At 40.6% G+C, this 16,085-nt stretch overlaps 1 protein-coding gene across 4 annotated transcripts in view; it reads right to left on the bottom strand.

Annotated features, from left to right (window-relative positions):
• FGGY (FGGY carbohydrate kinase domain containing) overlaps positions 1-16,085 on the bottom strand; it is a 504,873-nt gene that overhangs the window by 121,182 nt on the left and 367,606 nt on the right. For all 4 annotated transcript variants that reach the window (XM_010859213.1, XM_010859222.1, XM_010859202.1 and 1 more), the window contains one exon: positions 4,233-4,380. In XM_010859213.1, coding sequence (XP_010857515.1) covers positions 4,233-4,380 — 148 coding nt within the window. The remainder of the gene's footprint in view (positions 1-4,232; positions 4,381-16,085) is intronic.

Raw genomic sequence — 16,085 nt, 5'->3', positions numbered from 1 at the left:
TGTACTCTGAAAGCTATAAGACACTGATGAAAAAAAACTGAAGATGACACAAACAGATGAAAAGATATACTATGTTCTTGAATTGGAAGAATTAATATTGTCAAAATAACTATACTACCCAAAGCAATCTACAGAATCAATGCAATCCCTATCAAATTGGGAATTTTCAAAGAACTAGATAAACAAAATTTTAAAATGTGTATGGAAACACAGAAGACTCTGAATAGCCAAAAGAATCTTGAAGTAGAATAGAGCTGGAAGAATCATGCATCCTGACCTCAGACTATATTACAAAGTTACAGTAATCAAAGCAGTACAGTACTGGCCCAGCAGAAATATAGATCAATGGAGCAGGATGGAAAGCTCAGAAATAAACCCACACATCTGTGTTCAATTATTCTATGACAAAAGAGGAAAGAATATACAAGGGAGAGAAGACAGTCCCTTCAATAATCGGTGCTGGGGAAACTGGATAGCTATATGTAAAAGAATAAATTAGAACATTCTCCAATACCATACAAAAAGAAGCTTGAAATGGATTAAAGACTTAAATATAAGACCAGATAGTATAAAACGCTTGGAAGAAAACAGACAGAGCACTCTTTGACATAAATAACAGCAATATCGTTCTGGATCCATCTCTTAGGAATAATGAAAACGAAAACAAAAATAAACAAATGGGGCCTAATTATACTTAGAAGCTTTTTCACAGAAAAGGAAACCATAAACAAAACAAAAAGACAGCCCACAGAATTGGAGAAAATATTTGCAAATGAGGTAACTGACAAGCGATTAACCTCCAAAACACACAAGCAGTTCATGCATCTCAATCTAAAAAACCAGACAACCTAATCAAAAATGGGCAAAACATCTAAATAGATATTTCCCTAAAAAGACATACAGATGACCAGAAAGCACATGAAAAGATACTCAACACTACTAATTATTTGTTGCTGTTGTTCAGTTGCTAAGTCATGTCTGATTCTTTGTGATTATTAGAGAAATGCAAATCAAAATGCAATGGGTCATCACCTCATCAGTCAGAATGGCCATAATCAAAAACTCTACAAACAAAAGTGCTAGAGAGGCCGTGGAGAAAAGGGAACCCTACTACATTGTTGGTGGAAATGTAAGTTGGTACCACCACTATGGCGAACAGTATGGAGGTTTCTTAAGAAAACTAAAAACAGAACTACCACATGATACTTCAATCTCACTCCTGGGCAAATATTTGGAGGAAACCATAATTTTAAAGATACAGGCACCCCAACATTCATCGCAGCACTATTTACAATAGCCAAGACATGGAAGCAACCGAAATGTTCATTGACAGATGCTGAATGGACAAAGAAGATGTGGTACATATATAAAATGGAATATTACTCAGCCATCCAAAAGAATGAAATAATGCCATTTGCAGCAACACGGATGGACACTTTTTATATCACTAAAAAAAGTGACATAAGTTGGACAGAGTAAGACAAATATCAATGACATTACTTATAGGTGGAATCTAAAAAAATAATACAAATGAATTTATTTGTATAACAGAAACAGACTCACAGGCTTCAAAAACAAAACTTGTGGTTGGAAAGGTGTTGGGGAGGGATGAATTAGGCGTTTGGGATTAACATATATACACTACTATGTATAAAATAATCAACAAGGACCTACTGTATAGCACAGAGAACTCTACTTAATGTTCTGTAGTAACCTGTATGGAAAAAGAATCTGAAAAAGAATAGATATATGTATATGTATAACTGAATCACTTTGTACACCTGAAACCAACACAGCATTTTAAATCAGCTATACTCCAATATTAAATAAAAATTTTTTTAAAAAATGAGATTTGGGGAAAAATTTCTAGCCTAGGATTTCCTTTCTTGTATCTTATCTAGGTCATCTTCTCCTTCCAGTTTGTGAGATAAATTCATAGCATGATAGCTATTCAAAGGTAAAGCCAACCCAGGGGCAATTGTGAAGGGAAATCCCTGCTAAGAAACATCAGGTGATGTATAAAGTATGTTTATAAAACAATAAAACTTCTAAAAAAGTAAATACAGGGACTTCCCTCACAGTCCAGTCATTGAGACTGTGCTTCCACCGTAGGGGGTGCAGGTTCAATCCCAGGTCAGGAACTAATACCCCACATGCTGTACGGCATGGCCAAAACATTAAATACATCAACAAACAAACCTGTATTCATATACTGCTTCAATAGAAAGAGAGATTCTATTTTTAAAAATATAGCAGGATTTTTTAATACAGTTGGGCATATGTCCCCAAGCAAGACATCTCCTTTGGTGAGTACATACCTATTTGTACTTAATCTAATAAGACAGACGCTCTTTGAAGCAGTCATTGGCTTGTTTGGAATCCCATTCTGTGTTTGAGCTAACTTTATTGGAATCCTGATGATGGCAATTCTTAAGTCTCTGGATGTCAGGGTTGGTTTTAAGAAATGGACAAAGCCCTTGGGAAGCCATGGCACTTGCCATGCTGGGTGGTGAAGCTGGTACAGCAGGTTTCGCAAGGTAAGGACCCTAAGGGAAGGCATCTGGATGCAAGCCCTGGACTTCAGAGTCATTTTATGATACAACCCTGCTTTTCTGGGGGAGGTGGCGGGGGCAGGGGGGGGGGCGGTCATTTTATGAACCAGTCATCCTTCTCAACTTCTTTAACATTTTTTAAAAGTTTTAATTTTTATTTCTTTGTTTCCAGTTTTTCATTCATTCTATTTCTTTTTTCTTTTTCTTTTTGGTTGCGTCATGTGACATGTGGCATTTTAGTTTCCCAATCAGGGATTGAACCTGGGTCCCTTGCAGTGGAAGCATGGAGTCTTAACCACTGAACTGCTAGGGAAGACCCTTCTTTAACATTTTAAGTGTCTCCTATATTTTGCTTTAGATATTTGTCTCTAAGATATGGATTTTTATACTCATACAAAATGTGTTCTTCTCTTAAGTTCTGTTTGTACCCAGAAAGTCAGTCATCTGAAAGTATGACTTTCTAGCTGTAGCCTAGGGCACATGGGCCTCTCTGGACATTCCTCTTCTGTTTCCATGGGCCAAATAGGAGGCCAAGTTCATTATTTTTCACACGGGCCTGCTTCACAGACTCCAGACAGACACTGCTTTCGCTATGTCCAATTTTCTTTTCTATCATGACTCCCTTTTATACACAGAAGTTGATTGAGTCAAATAGGTAATGAAAGTAAAGACTGGGTCTTTCTGTTGGCTACACAAAAATATTCAAAATAATCCTAATAGAATTAACCACAAAACCAAAGCTCATTAAGTCTTGAAGTTCCTCAAGCCAGCAGGCCTGCTCCGCTGTCACATAGTGAGTGCATAAAGCTTGCACTGCCCAGGGCTTCCACTCTAAAGCCCTGCCTTAATGCACCTCATACTTTGCTTCTCAATGGGACATCTGGATTCTGAATTTATCTTTTCCTGTTTGTGGTCTCTCCTGGCCTCTTGGACCTGAAGTTTGTCTCTTTTTCCCTAGTTTTCACATGCTTCATCCATCCTCAAACACGATTCTTAGTGCTAAGCTACTCTTAGCCACCCAATCTTGCTTGACCATTGGGATGTTATCCCTTAGTTTAGGTGGTTGTGAGCACTTCCACCAAGGTCATGTTGGCACCTCCAGCCCCAAATCTCTGAACCTAAAGTGAGTCTAAAGGTCACTAACAACTGAATTTACCCACTAACATAAGTTATTAACTTTATTTTACTTTTACCAATGTTTATCTGAAATTCTAATAATGTTAGCCTACACTCTGAACATCCCTGATTGAGAGCCTAGGCAGATGTGTGGCTGTTGCAAGCTAGACCGTGGGTGGTAATATTTACCACTTATTTACCCAGCAGCCTGGAGATGGAGATGGAAAACATGACTCCACAAACTGATGTAAACAGAAAAATTGCATAGGCAGGGGCTCACACTTCTAGTCGCTTCATGGGACAAAGAGGCAGCAGTAGCTATAAGCAAGAAATCCTGCTTTTAACACTCTCAAAGTTGGCTCAGAAACAATGAGAACTTTCAGCAGATTGTCCTGTGTAGTTGCAAGAACCTTCTCAACAGCAGTACATCTGCAAGAAGCCAGTGGGCTGCTGGCCGGCTTTGTTGGTATTTCCTCTTTTTTCCTTCTCCTCAACTTTGCTTCTTCCAACTCTGGAGCCCTCTGGCCCACCTTCACCTTCGTGCAAGAACTGACTGTTACTTACCATGCCCTTTAGTGTCAGATCTGCTAAGGGAGACCGGTTGCCATGGAAATCTGGCCAAACATGTAAATCAACAGTGAGGAAACCCACGGGCTGAGCCTTCTTAATCAGATCCAGGTGACTGTTCAAATATGCATATACACTCTGGCCTCTGGAAGAGAAGAGGATGTTGTTTTTAAAAGGCGGGGTAGGGTCAGGGAGCAAACTGCTCTGTAGAAAGAAACTGTTTGTACTCCCACATCAGATCCAGAAAGTAAGTGGGGTCCCAAAAGCTTCAGTAAAGAAACTACCCCCAACTTACAGAAATCAGCAAACCACACTCTTGGATCACATTGTGCTCTCACCAAGGACAGGAAGCCTGTCCTGGTGGAAGGTGGAAAGGTCTGGACTTGGAAGACCAGATCCAAGAATGGCTTTTCTCCATAGTAGGTATGTAACCACGAAAAAGTTATTCAAACTTTCTGAACCATTCTTTCTGCATCTGTAAAAAAAGCCATTATAATTTCTGCCCAACTGACCTCATAGGATTATTGTGAAGATCAAAGGAGACTATGTAGGTGAAGATACACGATTTTGCAAACTGTACAGTGCTGTACATATGTAAAGGATTTTAAAAAATCAGTATTACTAATTGTAATAATAATTTGACATATGGAGACAAATGTAAGTTCCCAGACTCAGGATGGGAGTTTGCTGAAAGCAGTGATAGGCTGGGCTGGATGCAGTTGGGATCAACAGCTGGGAGACTTGATTTCCAACCCAAATCTACCTAATGACAATGCATTAGTTCTTGTTCTTTTTAAGCCTTAGTTTCTTCATATGTAGAATGAAAGAGATGACCTTTCTCATTGTCTCAGTCTATTTACTTGAGAGAGAGCCAGAGAGGTTGGGCTTGGGAGAATGGGCTTAGGGCAGGCAGAACCAGGATCTGTATCCAAGACCATGCTGGATAGAGATCGTGGTTCTACCTGTTCTCACTGGGTGACACAAGCCAGTGACTTAACCTCTCTGAACTTCAGTTTCCCATACATGTAATGAGTGGGAAATTTCACCTTAGTGGGTGAAATCTCATTGCATGACACAAAGATTAAAGTTGGTTAGGCTTCCTCTCTTTAAATGTGCTTGCTTCTCTTGAACTGACAATTCTAGAAGAAAGTGGACTAGTATCCCATGCCACCACTCACCGTTGCCCTTGGAACCATAGCTTTAAAGCATAATAACACAGCTTGAATAATGGTAAGTAAAAAAAGTATGAGAGATCAATGACCAAGAGATGTTGATACATAAGACACCTAACATATTTATTATTTATATTTAAAATGCTTTAGGAGTACAGCTAAGAGATTCCTAGTTTTAGTTTTGTGAAACTGAATGTCTTTCTGGATCCTATGAAATTCCTGAAAAATTTTTACACTAGGTATAAAGAAACAAACAGTGGTGTTTTTCAAACTCTTACAGTATATAAATTTTATGTAGAACTCCAAGATAGAAAATATAGAAAAAAAAAAAAAACTAATCTATGTAAGTACTTGCATGTGTATGTGAGAATGTGTGTGTGTGTGTTTGTGAGATGTGTGCTGGGTGGAGGTGCGGGCAGTCCTCCTTACCAGGCGCTCTCTTTGGTCCTTGACCTGACATCTCATTCCCATTTGGAAAAATCTTTCAACCTATATCAGAAAATGAAGATCTTTTGTGGAAAAGGCTTACTAACCACAGCAACATTAACTGCTGCTCCTTCTTCCTCTGGCCTTCAACCACAACCCAGTGAGCCAGGTACTGGTAACACCCCTTATAGAGGGAATGTGTAAGGAGTGAAGACATGTGACCAAGGTCAAACTTAAACCCTCTCTGTGATTCTGAAGCCATGTGCTTTCTGTATCTCTGGTCAGGAATGATTTGTCAAAGCCCCAAGTCTAAGCTCTGTTTTAGAATGATTCTATGATAGTGTTGGGCTTCCCTGGTGGCTCAGCAGTAAAGAACCTTCCTGCAATGTCGGAGATGCAGGAGACTCGGTCTCGACTCCTGGGTTGGGAAGATCCCTTGGAAAAGGGCATGGCAATCCACTTCACTATTCTTGTTTGGAGAATCCCATGGACAGAGGAGCCTGGAGGGCTACAATCTACAGGGTTGCAACAGTCTATACAATTGGACATGACTACAGCAACTGAGCACAGTGCATGCATGACAATGTCAGGCAAGGGTCCTCTGAGGTCTTCATAGATGACAGGGCCAGAATCACACATCTGGGAAGAATACGACTGTACCCTGCTTTTACATTTCCCAGCTTCTCTGCTGCTGGTCCAACAGAATCACCCGGTCAACAATGGCCATAAGAACATCCTTTCCACCTACAAGTCAAGAGTCTGCATTAATTCTAGCTTCAGAAAAACATCACTGTACTTAGGGTAAAGGGATTAAAAAAAAAAAAAAAAGCACATGTCTATAAATTTTTGTCTCTCAAGGAATCTCAGAGCAGGGTATTTGGTTTCAGACATCTGGGTCAATAAGAATCTATTGGCTTAATTACTATTGATTCGTCATTGTCTCATTTACTGTGGGTCTTTGCAAACAGTGAGATTCATTTAGCCTCTACATATATGGTCACTCATGCACTAATGAGATCCCTGGGGGATGGGGCATATGCTTACCCCTTTGACTCCTAACCTCCTCGCAGCTGTATGTTTATTCTTTGAATGCAGCCATTCTCCGGCACATTTTTTCAATTATCCCTTACCATGTGTGCTATCTGAGTATATCATTCAAAATGAAATGCACTTGGAAAACATTAAAATAACAAATGCACATCATTATTCACATAATTTTAACCTTGCATGGTGCCTTTTTTGGTTCTGACTTTGTTTCAGTTTGTATGTTTTATCAATTCTTTCCCAAATGGCGGTCTGCCCTCTTTCAGCTTGGGAATCATATATTAACTGTTCTTAGTGGATCTGTCTCCCACTTTCTCATGAAAATTCCAGGCTCATATATCCTCTCTTACAGAGAGAAATCCTTGCTCTCCTAGTCTCGGTGTGTATGAAGGAAATACAGTTTCAACAATGACAAAGCAACTTCACTGTGTGCCAGGTGGCTGGCCAGACACACTAAACCTCTCCAAGCCCGGTTTACTTTTTTGCCATCGGGGCCAATACTTTTACCCTATAGGCTGCTCTGAAGATTAGATATGGAGTCCTGAGTACTACAAAATTATAGACAATCAATAAATAGTTCCCTCCTGTTTCTATCACAGGACATTCATTTCTAGTTTTTTTCAAAATATAAGAGTCAGGGAAGATTTGTTTTTTCAGACTTTATGTCTCACAATCTTCAATGCAGACGGACCCTTGGAATCTCCCCTTTCCTTTTCCATAAATCATTTAATTTTTGGATTCACAGGCTGCCCTAAAGTATGGTTACCACATTTTCAAATCCCAAATCAGAACACATGGTGTAACTGAAGAATTTGTGCCCTTTCTAGGAGAAAGAGAAAGTCTTGGAAAAGAAGCTTCCACACTCTTTCTAGTTCCTCCTTCCTGACCCACTGCAAAAGGTATTCTGCTTGCACTTCCCCTCTGCCTTACCGCACCCCATTCTACTGAGACCGGCCCCACCATAAAGATCAGTCCCCTCTTTGTCACTATCTCCAGTGAACCATGATTTACCTTTATTTCACTTGAACTGTCTTTTGCATTTTGTACTGCATGACCATTCCTTACTCATTTGTTTTTATCCCCTTGTTTCCAGGCCACAATTCTCTTTTGGTTTCCTATCTCCTCTCCAGCTGGTTCCCTTCCTCTGTTTGTCCCTAAGTATATGAAGACTCCCAGAGTCCAGTCCACTGTCCTTTTCTCATTCTTTCTCTGTCCTTGGATGATTCCATCTTCCTTTCACGGCTCCAGTTAACCATCTAGTGCTGAAGACTTCCAAATATATGCCCTCATCTCCAGCTTCTTTCTCTGTGATGAGTTCCATGTCAAATGTTCAAGCACCCACCAAATGCTTCCCCCTGGAAGCCCAAAGGGACCTCAACTAAAGATAGCTATTAGGACACACATCATCTTTTCTGACATACTCAATCTTCCTTCTATGCTCCTTGGTTTGATCAAAGCCAAGCTCACTTAACTTCCCTGGTGGTTCAGTGGTAAAGAATCTGCCTGCAACATAGGAGACATGAGTTCTATCCCTAGGCAAGGAAGATCCCCTGGAGAAGGAAATGGCAACCAACTCCAGTATTCTTGCCTGGGAAATCCCACGGACAGAGGAGCCTGGTGGCTACAGTCCACGGGGTCACAAAATTGCTGGATAAGACTTAGCAACTAAACAACAAGAAGCTCACTTAAGTGGTTGCTCAATCATTTTAGGGGAAGAATCAGAGTGGGTATCATATTTGACTTCTCTTTCTCCCTCAGTTTCCAAATTTAAGTTTTCACCAAAATCTGTCAACTTATTATTTTAAATATTCCTCTAACCAGCATACTTTTCTCTTGTGCAACTGCCACTCTTTATGCATGCCCCCTTAAATGCCCAGATTAGAGCTTTGGCCTCAACTTATCTCCCCTGTTGAAAATTTTGCCCGCTTCAACTGGGTTTTCTGCACTCCTTCCTGGGTGGTTCATTGAAAAATGCAACTCTGATTATGACTCCATACCTACCTAAAACTTTTAGTGGCTCCTTCCCATTGCCCTCACGATAAAGCATAAGCTTCCTTGTTTGACATAGATGTTCTTCCTTATTTAGTCCTTGTCACACTGTTCCATACTACAGACATGTTTTCCATTCCTCCTCCCTCCTCACCCCTGCACACATCATGCTCCAGTGACACTAAACTACTTCGGATTTTTCAAAGTATGCAGGTCTTAACCTCTGAATGTTTGCCTATTCTCCTTCTCTCCTAGAATTCTCTTACTTGCCTCCTTTACCTGCCTATGGTAATCACTGTTCAAGACTCTTTTTAATTGAAGTATAGTTGGTTTACAGTGCTGTGTTATTTCTTGGTATACAGCAAAGTGATTCAGTTTATATATAAATAACTTGGGCTTCCCTGGTGGCTCAGCAGGTAAAGAGTTCATCTGCAATGCAGGAGAAACAGGAAATGCAGGTTTGATCCCAGGGTTGGGAAGATCCCTTGGAGGAGGGCATGGCAACCCACTCCAGTATTCTTCCCTAGGAAACCCCATGGACAGAGGAGCCTGGCAGGCTACAGTCCATAGGGTCACACAGAGACAGACATTACTGAAGTGACTGAGTACACACACATACATATACACATACATATACAAACATACATACACATATATGTATATACAGACATATATGTATGGGTGTTCTATATATATATATTCTTTTTCAGATTATTTTTCTCTATAGTTTATTATAAGGTATAGAGTATAGTTCCCTCCGCTATACAGTAGAACCTTATTGTTTATCTATTTTATATATAGTAGTTTGTATCTGGTATCCCAAACTCCTTATATATCCCTCCTTACCCCCTTTCCCATTTGGTAACCTTTGGTGTTTTTCCCTTCTGCTCTTCACATGATTATCTCATTTTTATCCCTTTTGTCTTAACTGTGTTTCCATTAGCTGGGGTTTCCCTGACCACCTCATCTAAATGGGGTTCCCCTGATATTCTATGACTGTACTCTGTCAGTTTTTTTCATATCAGGTCACCATATATTTATTCATGGGTTTGTTTACTTATTAACTGCCTGTGGCCTCCTGTGGACTTTAAGCTTCATGAAGGCAGGGCATCACCAGTATACATTCAGAATTTAGCAGAGAACTTGGCACACAGTACCACTCAAGAGTATATATCAAATGGATGGTCCTTCTGCCACTATATGATAATTGTCCCAATGTTATCTGTATCCATCTCTGGAATCTGAACTCCTGGGAAACAGTCACATCTGACTCATCCCACCAGGTGTTCAACACGGTTACTAAAGTGTAGAGTGAATAAATACTGATCCCACATGGGATATTAGAGGTTATTTTTTAGCCTCTCCATCTCATTGTAGCACAGGGCTGCCAAAGAGTAGATTTCCGTAGTCACATGGACACAGCTTTCCAGGAGTGTGGATGTATCCCACAGAAGAGGGCAGAGAAAAGGAATAATCATCTTGTGACATCCACCCCCCTGCTTCCACTCATGTGCCAGGCGCTATGTTGGGCTGCAGTGAATCTGCTGAGAGGCAGAAAATAAAGAATTGATTTCCTAAGTCAGCATAGCCCTCAGTCTTCTTAGCACCCTAATGAGCACTTTCTTATACTTGCCCAAAGAACAGAAGCCAAAGAAAGGCATTGTAATATCCAGCTTATGTCTATTTAAAAAACATTTCTCATCCAAGAGATATCAAGAATTCACTAATTATCCTGGCACACCCTGGGGGATAAAAGGTGTTAATATCATCACCCTGGCTTTATGATTGCCAGAGCTCAGGGGAGCCTAAGTAAATACTTGTTGATAGACTGATGGTCCCAGTTGTTGGAATGAGGGACCAAGGTTGAAGAATCCATACAGGCCAAGGGAACACAAGAATGGATAGTGAGGACAATGTTTACAAGTGGAGTCCCTAAAGTACTCATTTCCTCATCTAGAATTAAATGAGATTATATATATATATATATATATATATATATATAAATAAAATTATCACTAAACACAGTGTTAGGCACATTGAAAATTCTTAAAAAGCGTTCTTGGCCTTTCTTTCTCGAGGGGGAATTTATACAGATTTTAATGGAAATATTTGCTGCTGCTGCTGCTGCTAAGTGGCTTCAGTCATGTCCGACTCTGTGCGACCCTGTAGACGGCAGCCCACTAGGCTACCCCGTCCCTGGGATTCTCCAGGCAAGAACACTGGAGTGGGTTGCCATTTCCTTCTCCAATGCATGAAAGTGAAAAGTGAAAGTGAAGTTGCTCAGTCCTCTCCGACTCTTAGTGACCCCACGGACTGCAGCCCACCAGGCTCCTCCATCCATGGGATTTTCCAGGCAAGAGTACTGGAGTGGGGTGCCATTGCCTTCTCCGAATGGAAAGATTTAGATATACCCTAAGATTTGGCATATGGGGGACTAGTACATTTTAAAAGTGATCCTCAGTGGGATTATGGAAATCACAGAAACAAAAGCGGTTTGAAGAAGAAATCAGATTAAAAAAAATTGATTGTCCTCAAAGGAATAACAAAAAAACTCCAGGGGGAAGTGGGATAAAAGAAACACAGATTGAGCAAGAGGATGGGAATTAGCAGAACCTTGCACCTCTGAGACTGGAAGTGAACAAAAATCACACCACTGCCTGCAGTGAGGCTGCAAAAGTAGCTCAGAATGGGGCTGGGCTTCTCTGTCTCCAGTCCTCCTCCTCCAGAAGATTATCAGCCTGCTGAGGTCAGGATCCCTGGATTCCACTGACCCCTCTTCCCACCAATGGTCTAGTTTATTCTCTATAGAGCACCCAAAGTCATCCTTTAAACAAAAGTCTTTAATAAAGTCCAGTGGTCTCAGAGCTTTCTACAATGACCCACATGGTTTGGCCCTTGGCTAAATTTCAGCTCTCATCTGTCCCCCATTCTCTTCCACTTTGGTCCAGCCATAGTGACCTTTACAATGTCTACTGAGTTTGCCAAGCTGGCTTCTGCCTCCAGGCTGTGGGACTTGTTTCTTTCATCCAAAGGGATCTTCTTTGCATAATCATGGCTCGTTCCCTCTCCTTATTCAGAGTCCTCTTTGAATGCAACCTAATGAAGGATGGCTCCCCCACCTGAAACAGCTCCCATCCATCACCTTAACACCTCTCATTCTATGTCTCCTTACTCATCTCTATTTTTCCTTTATGCTGCTGCTGCTGCTAAGTTACTTCAGTTGTGTCCGACTCTGTGCGACCCCATAGACGGCAGCCCATCAGGCTCCCCCGTCCCTGGGATTCTCCAGGCAAGAATACTGGAGTGGGTTGCCATTTCCTTCTCCAATGCATGAAAGTGAAAAGTGAAAGTGAAGTCGCTCAGTCGTGCCTGACTCTTAGCCACCCCATGGACTGCAGCCTACCAGGCTCCTCCATCCATGGGATTTTCCAAGCAAGAGTACTGGAGTGGGGTGCCATTGCCTTCTCCAATTTTTCCTTTATAATGCTGACCAATTCCTGGAGTATGTGTTCTCTCTCTCTCTCTGCAGATACGCACATACATATATGTATGTGTATGTGCATGACCATAATTTCCATGAAAACAGGGACTTATTTATTTCTTGTTCACTGTTATACCATAAGTGTTCATAAGACACTTAGCAGACAGTCTGAGGACCCAAATTTTAACCTTGGCTCTGCTGTCGACCTTGAATCCAGTACTTGTGGATTATTATCTTCCCATCAAATCCTGCCATCACCATAACCTCATTCTGAAACACTGGTAAAGAGTCTTTAAGAGAAGTAAGAAAATAATAGGCAGACTAGAGGAAAAGAGCTGAAGTTATAATCAATGGAAAGTGATCTCTGGCAAAGCAGTAAAATATGTGGATATTTGGCCCCACATAGAAAGAGACTCTGGTTGTCATTTACATGCATTGGTACATCTAGTTACTGTTTACACACTTGATAAGCTCATAAAACAGTCCTCTTCAGGATGAACTCTATGAGTACAGTACATGGAGAGTATAAAATACTAAGTCTGTTTATCAACATTTGTCTCTATGGTTTCAAATAGGATTTGCTGATGCTAAGCTCTGAGACAGGGGTGACCTGCATTACTGTTTTCAGAGAGCCCCAAGTCACACCAAAAGAGGCATACAGTTTTTCATTCCAAGGGATTTGTTGTCCCTTCCAAATAACCAACTTCACATAATAACAACTATCCTTATTTGGTTCTAAGATCCGAAGTATAGTGAGTGCTATAGTCCTGATACAGTCTATTTATAGATCTGATAAATAGAGACATTTTCCTTTGCAAGATAACAGAAGGAAACTAGAAGAGAAGAGAATCAACACTGAATGCCTACTAAATATATGAGCTGGAGATAAAATATAGAATTAAATGAAGCCAACAATGTAGATGGGGTTATAGAAAAAGGCCACGAAGAGAGAATAGCTCCAAGAATGTAGCTGTGATGAACTCTGATGTCAGTGATCAAGAAGAGGATCATGAGCTTGAAAAGGAGATTAAGAAAGAGTCAGACATACAGAAGCTTCACGTACATGGGTGAAGACGACATTCTAAACAATCAACAGAAGAGAGTATTGGAAAGAGAGGAGTGATTACTGGTGCCGCATGCAGCTGGGAGCTCAAGGAAAGGGACTGCAAGGCATCCTGTGTTTGCTGAAAACTGGGATATTAAATGTTTCAGGGGCTGATAATAACAGAATTCAAACTCAAGTGGGCAAGGGAGGAGTGAGGAAACTGACCAGGAGTACACACAATGCTTTGGGTCAACTTAGCTCTAAAGAGAAGGAAAAATACAGACAGGCAGTTGGAAAGGGGGTTGAAGTCAGCTGGCAAGTGAAGAGATGTGGGATTTAAACCTAGCCTGACTTTAAGAGTGAATTCCATAAATTAATGCTTTTGGACCACCCTATGCTGTGGTTTCTCTGAGTTTTCATGCTAATCCATAAATTCTTTCTTCCTATTTTCAGTCAAAACTACTTACATGAGATTCAGCTACGGAAGAAAGTTCTGGAAATTTTGAGTATTTCATGGCAAAGTCTAAACTATCCCTTAGGTTTGTGTTGAACTTTAAGGTCTTCAGAGACTGGTGTTTCCATGGTCTACTTTCATCCTCATAATACTTGGAAAACTAGTTAAGCAGGGTGGTATTATTGTAATTTTATGGGTGAGGAAACTGAGTCATCAAGAGATTTATGGCAGAATCAGTACAAGAAGCCAAGACCTCTGATTCCCATTCCAGTGTTCTTGATACTCCCTGAGAGTAAGTAAGGTGATGGATGACGGATATCTGCTGCTTAACCCTAGAACAATCCCCTCCAAAAAAATCCTCCTCTTTTATGATCATTTGTAATAGCAGTAGAAGTTGTGGTAGTGGTGGTTGTCATTGTCATTGTCATTGTATAGTTTATGAAGGCTTTCAAAATACTCAAATTCTTGGAGCTACCCACAGCTGGCTCTCTCCTGTCTACAACCTCATGTCAGTTAAGGAAACTAAGGTTCACACAGCAATGCATGTGAGAGCTGGGATTTGAATCCAGATCTTGGAACTCTGTATCTGCCCTCTTTTCTGTGGGTTAAAGGTTTATAAATGCTGGATCTCCTCGAGAATCTGATAAAAGCTATGGCCTCTCTTTCCAGAAATATACACATAAATATGTAATCAATAAAACTCTGCACACAATTAGCGGTTCACTGATGATCTGAGGTTAGGCATCCCTCCTCTAGGTTATGTGGTCTCTAAGCCAACTAAAATGCTAATTATTGGTTAAGTGGTGTGATCCCTCTAGTACAATGGTAATGACCTTGTACTACAGACTCCTAGAAGGGAAAAACATACGAAGCCTTTCTGAGACTCTTGGTCGGGGTCAAACCCCCTCTATACCCTGACAACACAGTGTTTATATTCTAGTCAGTATGCACTTCCTTCTGCTCTGTGCAGGTGTGCCTTTCCATGATTGCATGTCCCTTGGTGGAAAGGAAATGTCTAACACAAGTGACTACAACACCTTTCATCACTATCTATATCAGTTCAGTTCAGTTCAGTCGCTCAGTCGTGTCCAACTCTTTGCGATCCCATGAACCGCAGCACGCCAGGCCTCCCTGTCCATCACCAACTCCCAGAGTTTACCCAAACTCATGTCCATCGAATTGGTGATGCCATCCAGCCATCTCATCCTCTGTCGTCCCCTTCTCCTCCTGCCCCCAATCCCTCCCAGCATCAGAGTCTTTTCCAATGAGTCAACTCTTCGCATCAGGTGGCCAAAGTATTGGAGTTTTGGCTTTAGCATCATTCCTTCCAAAGAACACCCAGGACTGATCTCCTTCAGAATGGACTGGTTGGATCTTCTTGCAGTCCAAGGGACTCTCAAGAGTCTTCTCCAACACCACACTTCAAAAGCATCAATTCTTCGGTGCTCAGCTTTCCTCACATTCCAACTCTCACAGCCATACATGACCACTGGAAAAACCATAGCCTTGACTAGACAGAGCTTTGTTGGCAAAATAATGTCTCTGCTTTTGAATATGCATTTACTAAATACCTATTACAGGTATTCAGTAAATCTCAGCAACTGTCATTGTATCCCAGACACTATTGAAATTCATTTAATTTTCTCAACAACCTAATGAGGTGCTTACTATTATTTTCCTGTAGAGTAAAGTATGAAGGCACAATGAGGTTAAATAAGTTATGCGGGTGACAAGCTACTAAGGGCTGAAGCTGAGACAGGCAATTTGGCTCCAGAATCTATAATAATAACCTTCACCTTAGACTTTCTCCCTTTTGCCAGGTACTAGCTACACTGATGGAACTTCTCTGATAATATTATAAAATACCTTACTTTTGTTAAAAAGCCCAACAATTAGCATTAATATCATGGAATTAATTTGATAATTATTCTTCAAACTTTTTTCAAAATCATTTTAGATTTACAGAAAAATTGCAAAAACAGTATGCAGACTTCCCTTATACTCATCATCTAAGAAATTAACACAAATACTATAGTATTACTAATCTCTATACTTATTTGAATGTTGACAGTTTTTCCCCACTAATGGCCTTTTTCTGACTAAGATCAAAACCAACCCATGATCAAATATTGTTTCCAGATGCAGTAGCATCTTAGTCTCTTTGAATCTGGGACAGTTCTCTAGTAATTCCTTAAATTTCATAATCTTTGAGGCACGTTTGCTAATAATTTTGTAGAAT

The sequence above is a fragment of the Bison bison genome, unplaced genomic scaffold (genome assembly GCF_000754665.1).
Source record: "Bison bison bison isolate TAMUID 2011002044 unplaced genomic scaffold, Bison_UMD1.0 scf7180017856337, whole genome shotgun sequence".
NCBI lineage: Eukaryota > Metazoa > Chordata > Mammalia > Artiodactyla > Bovidae > Bison > Bison bison.
This window is presented reverse-complemented; position numbering and strand designations above follow the sequence as displayed.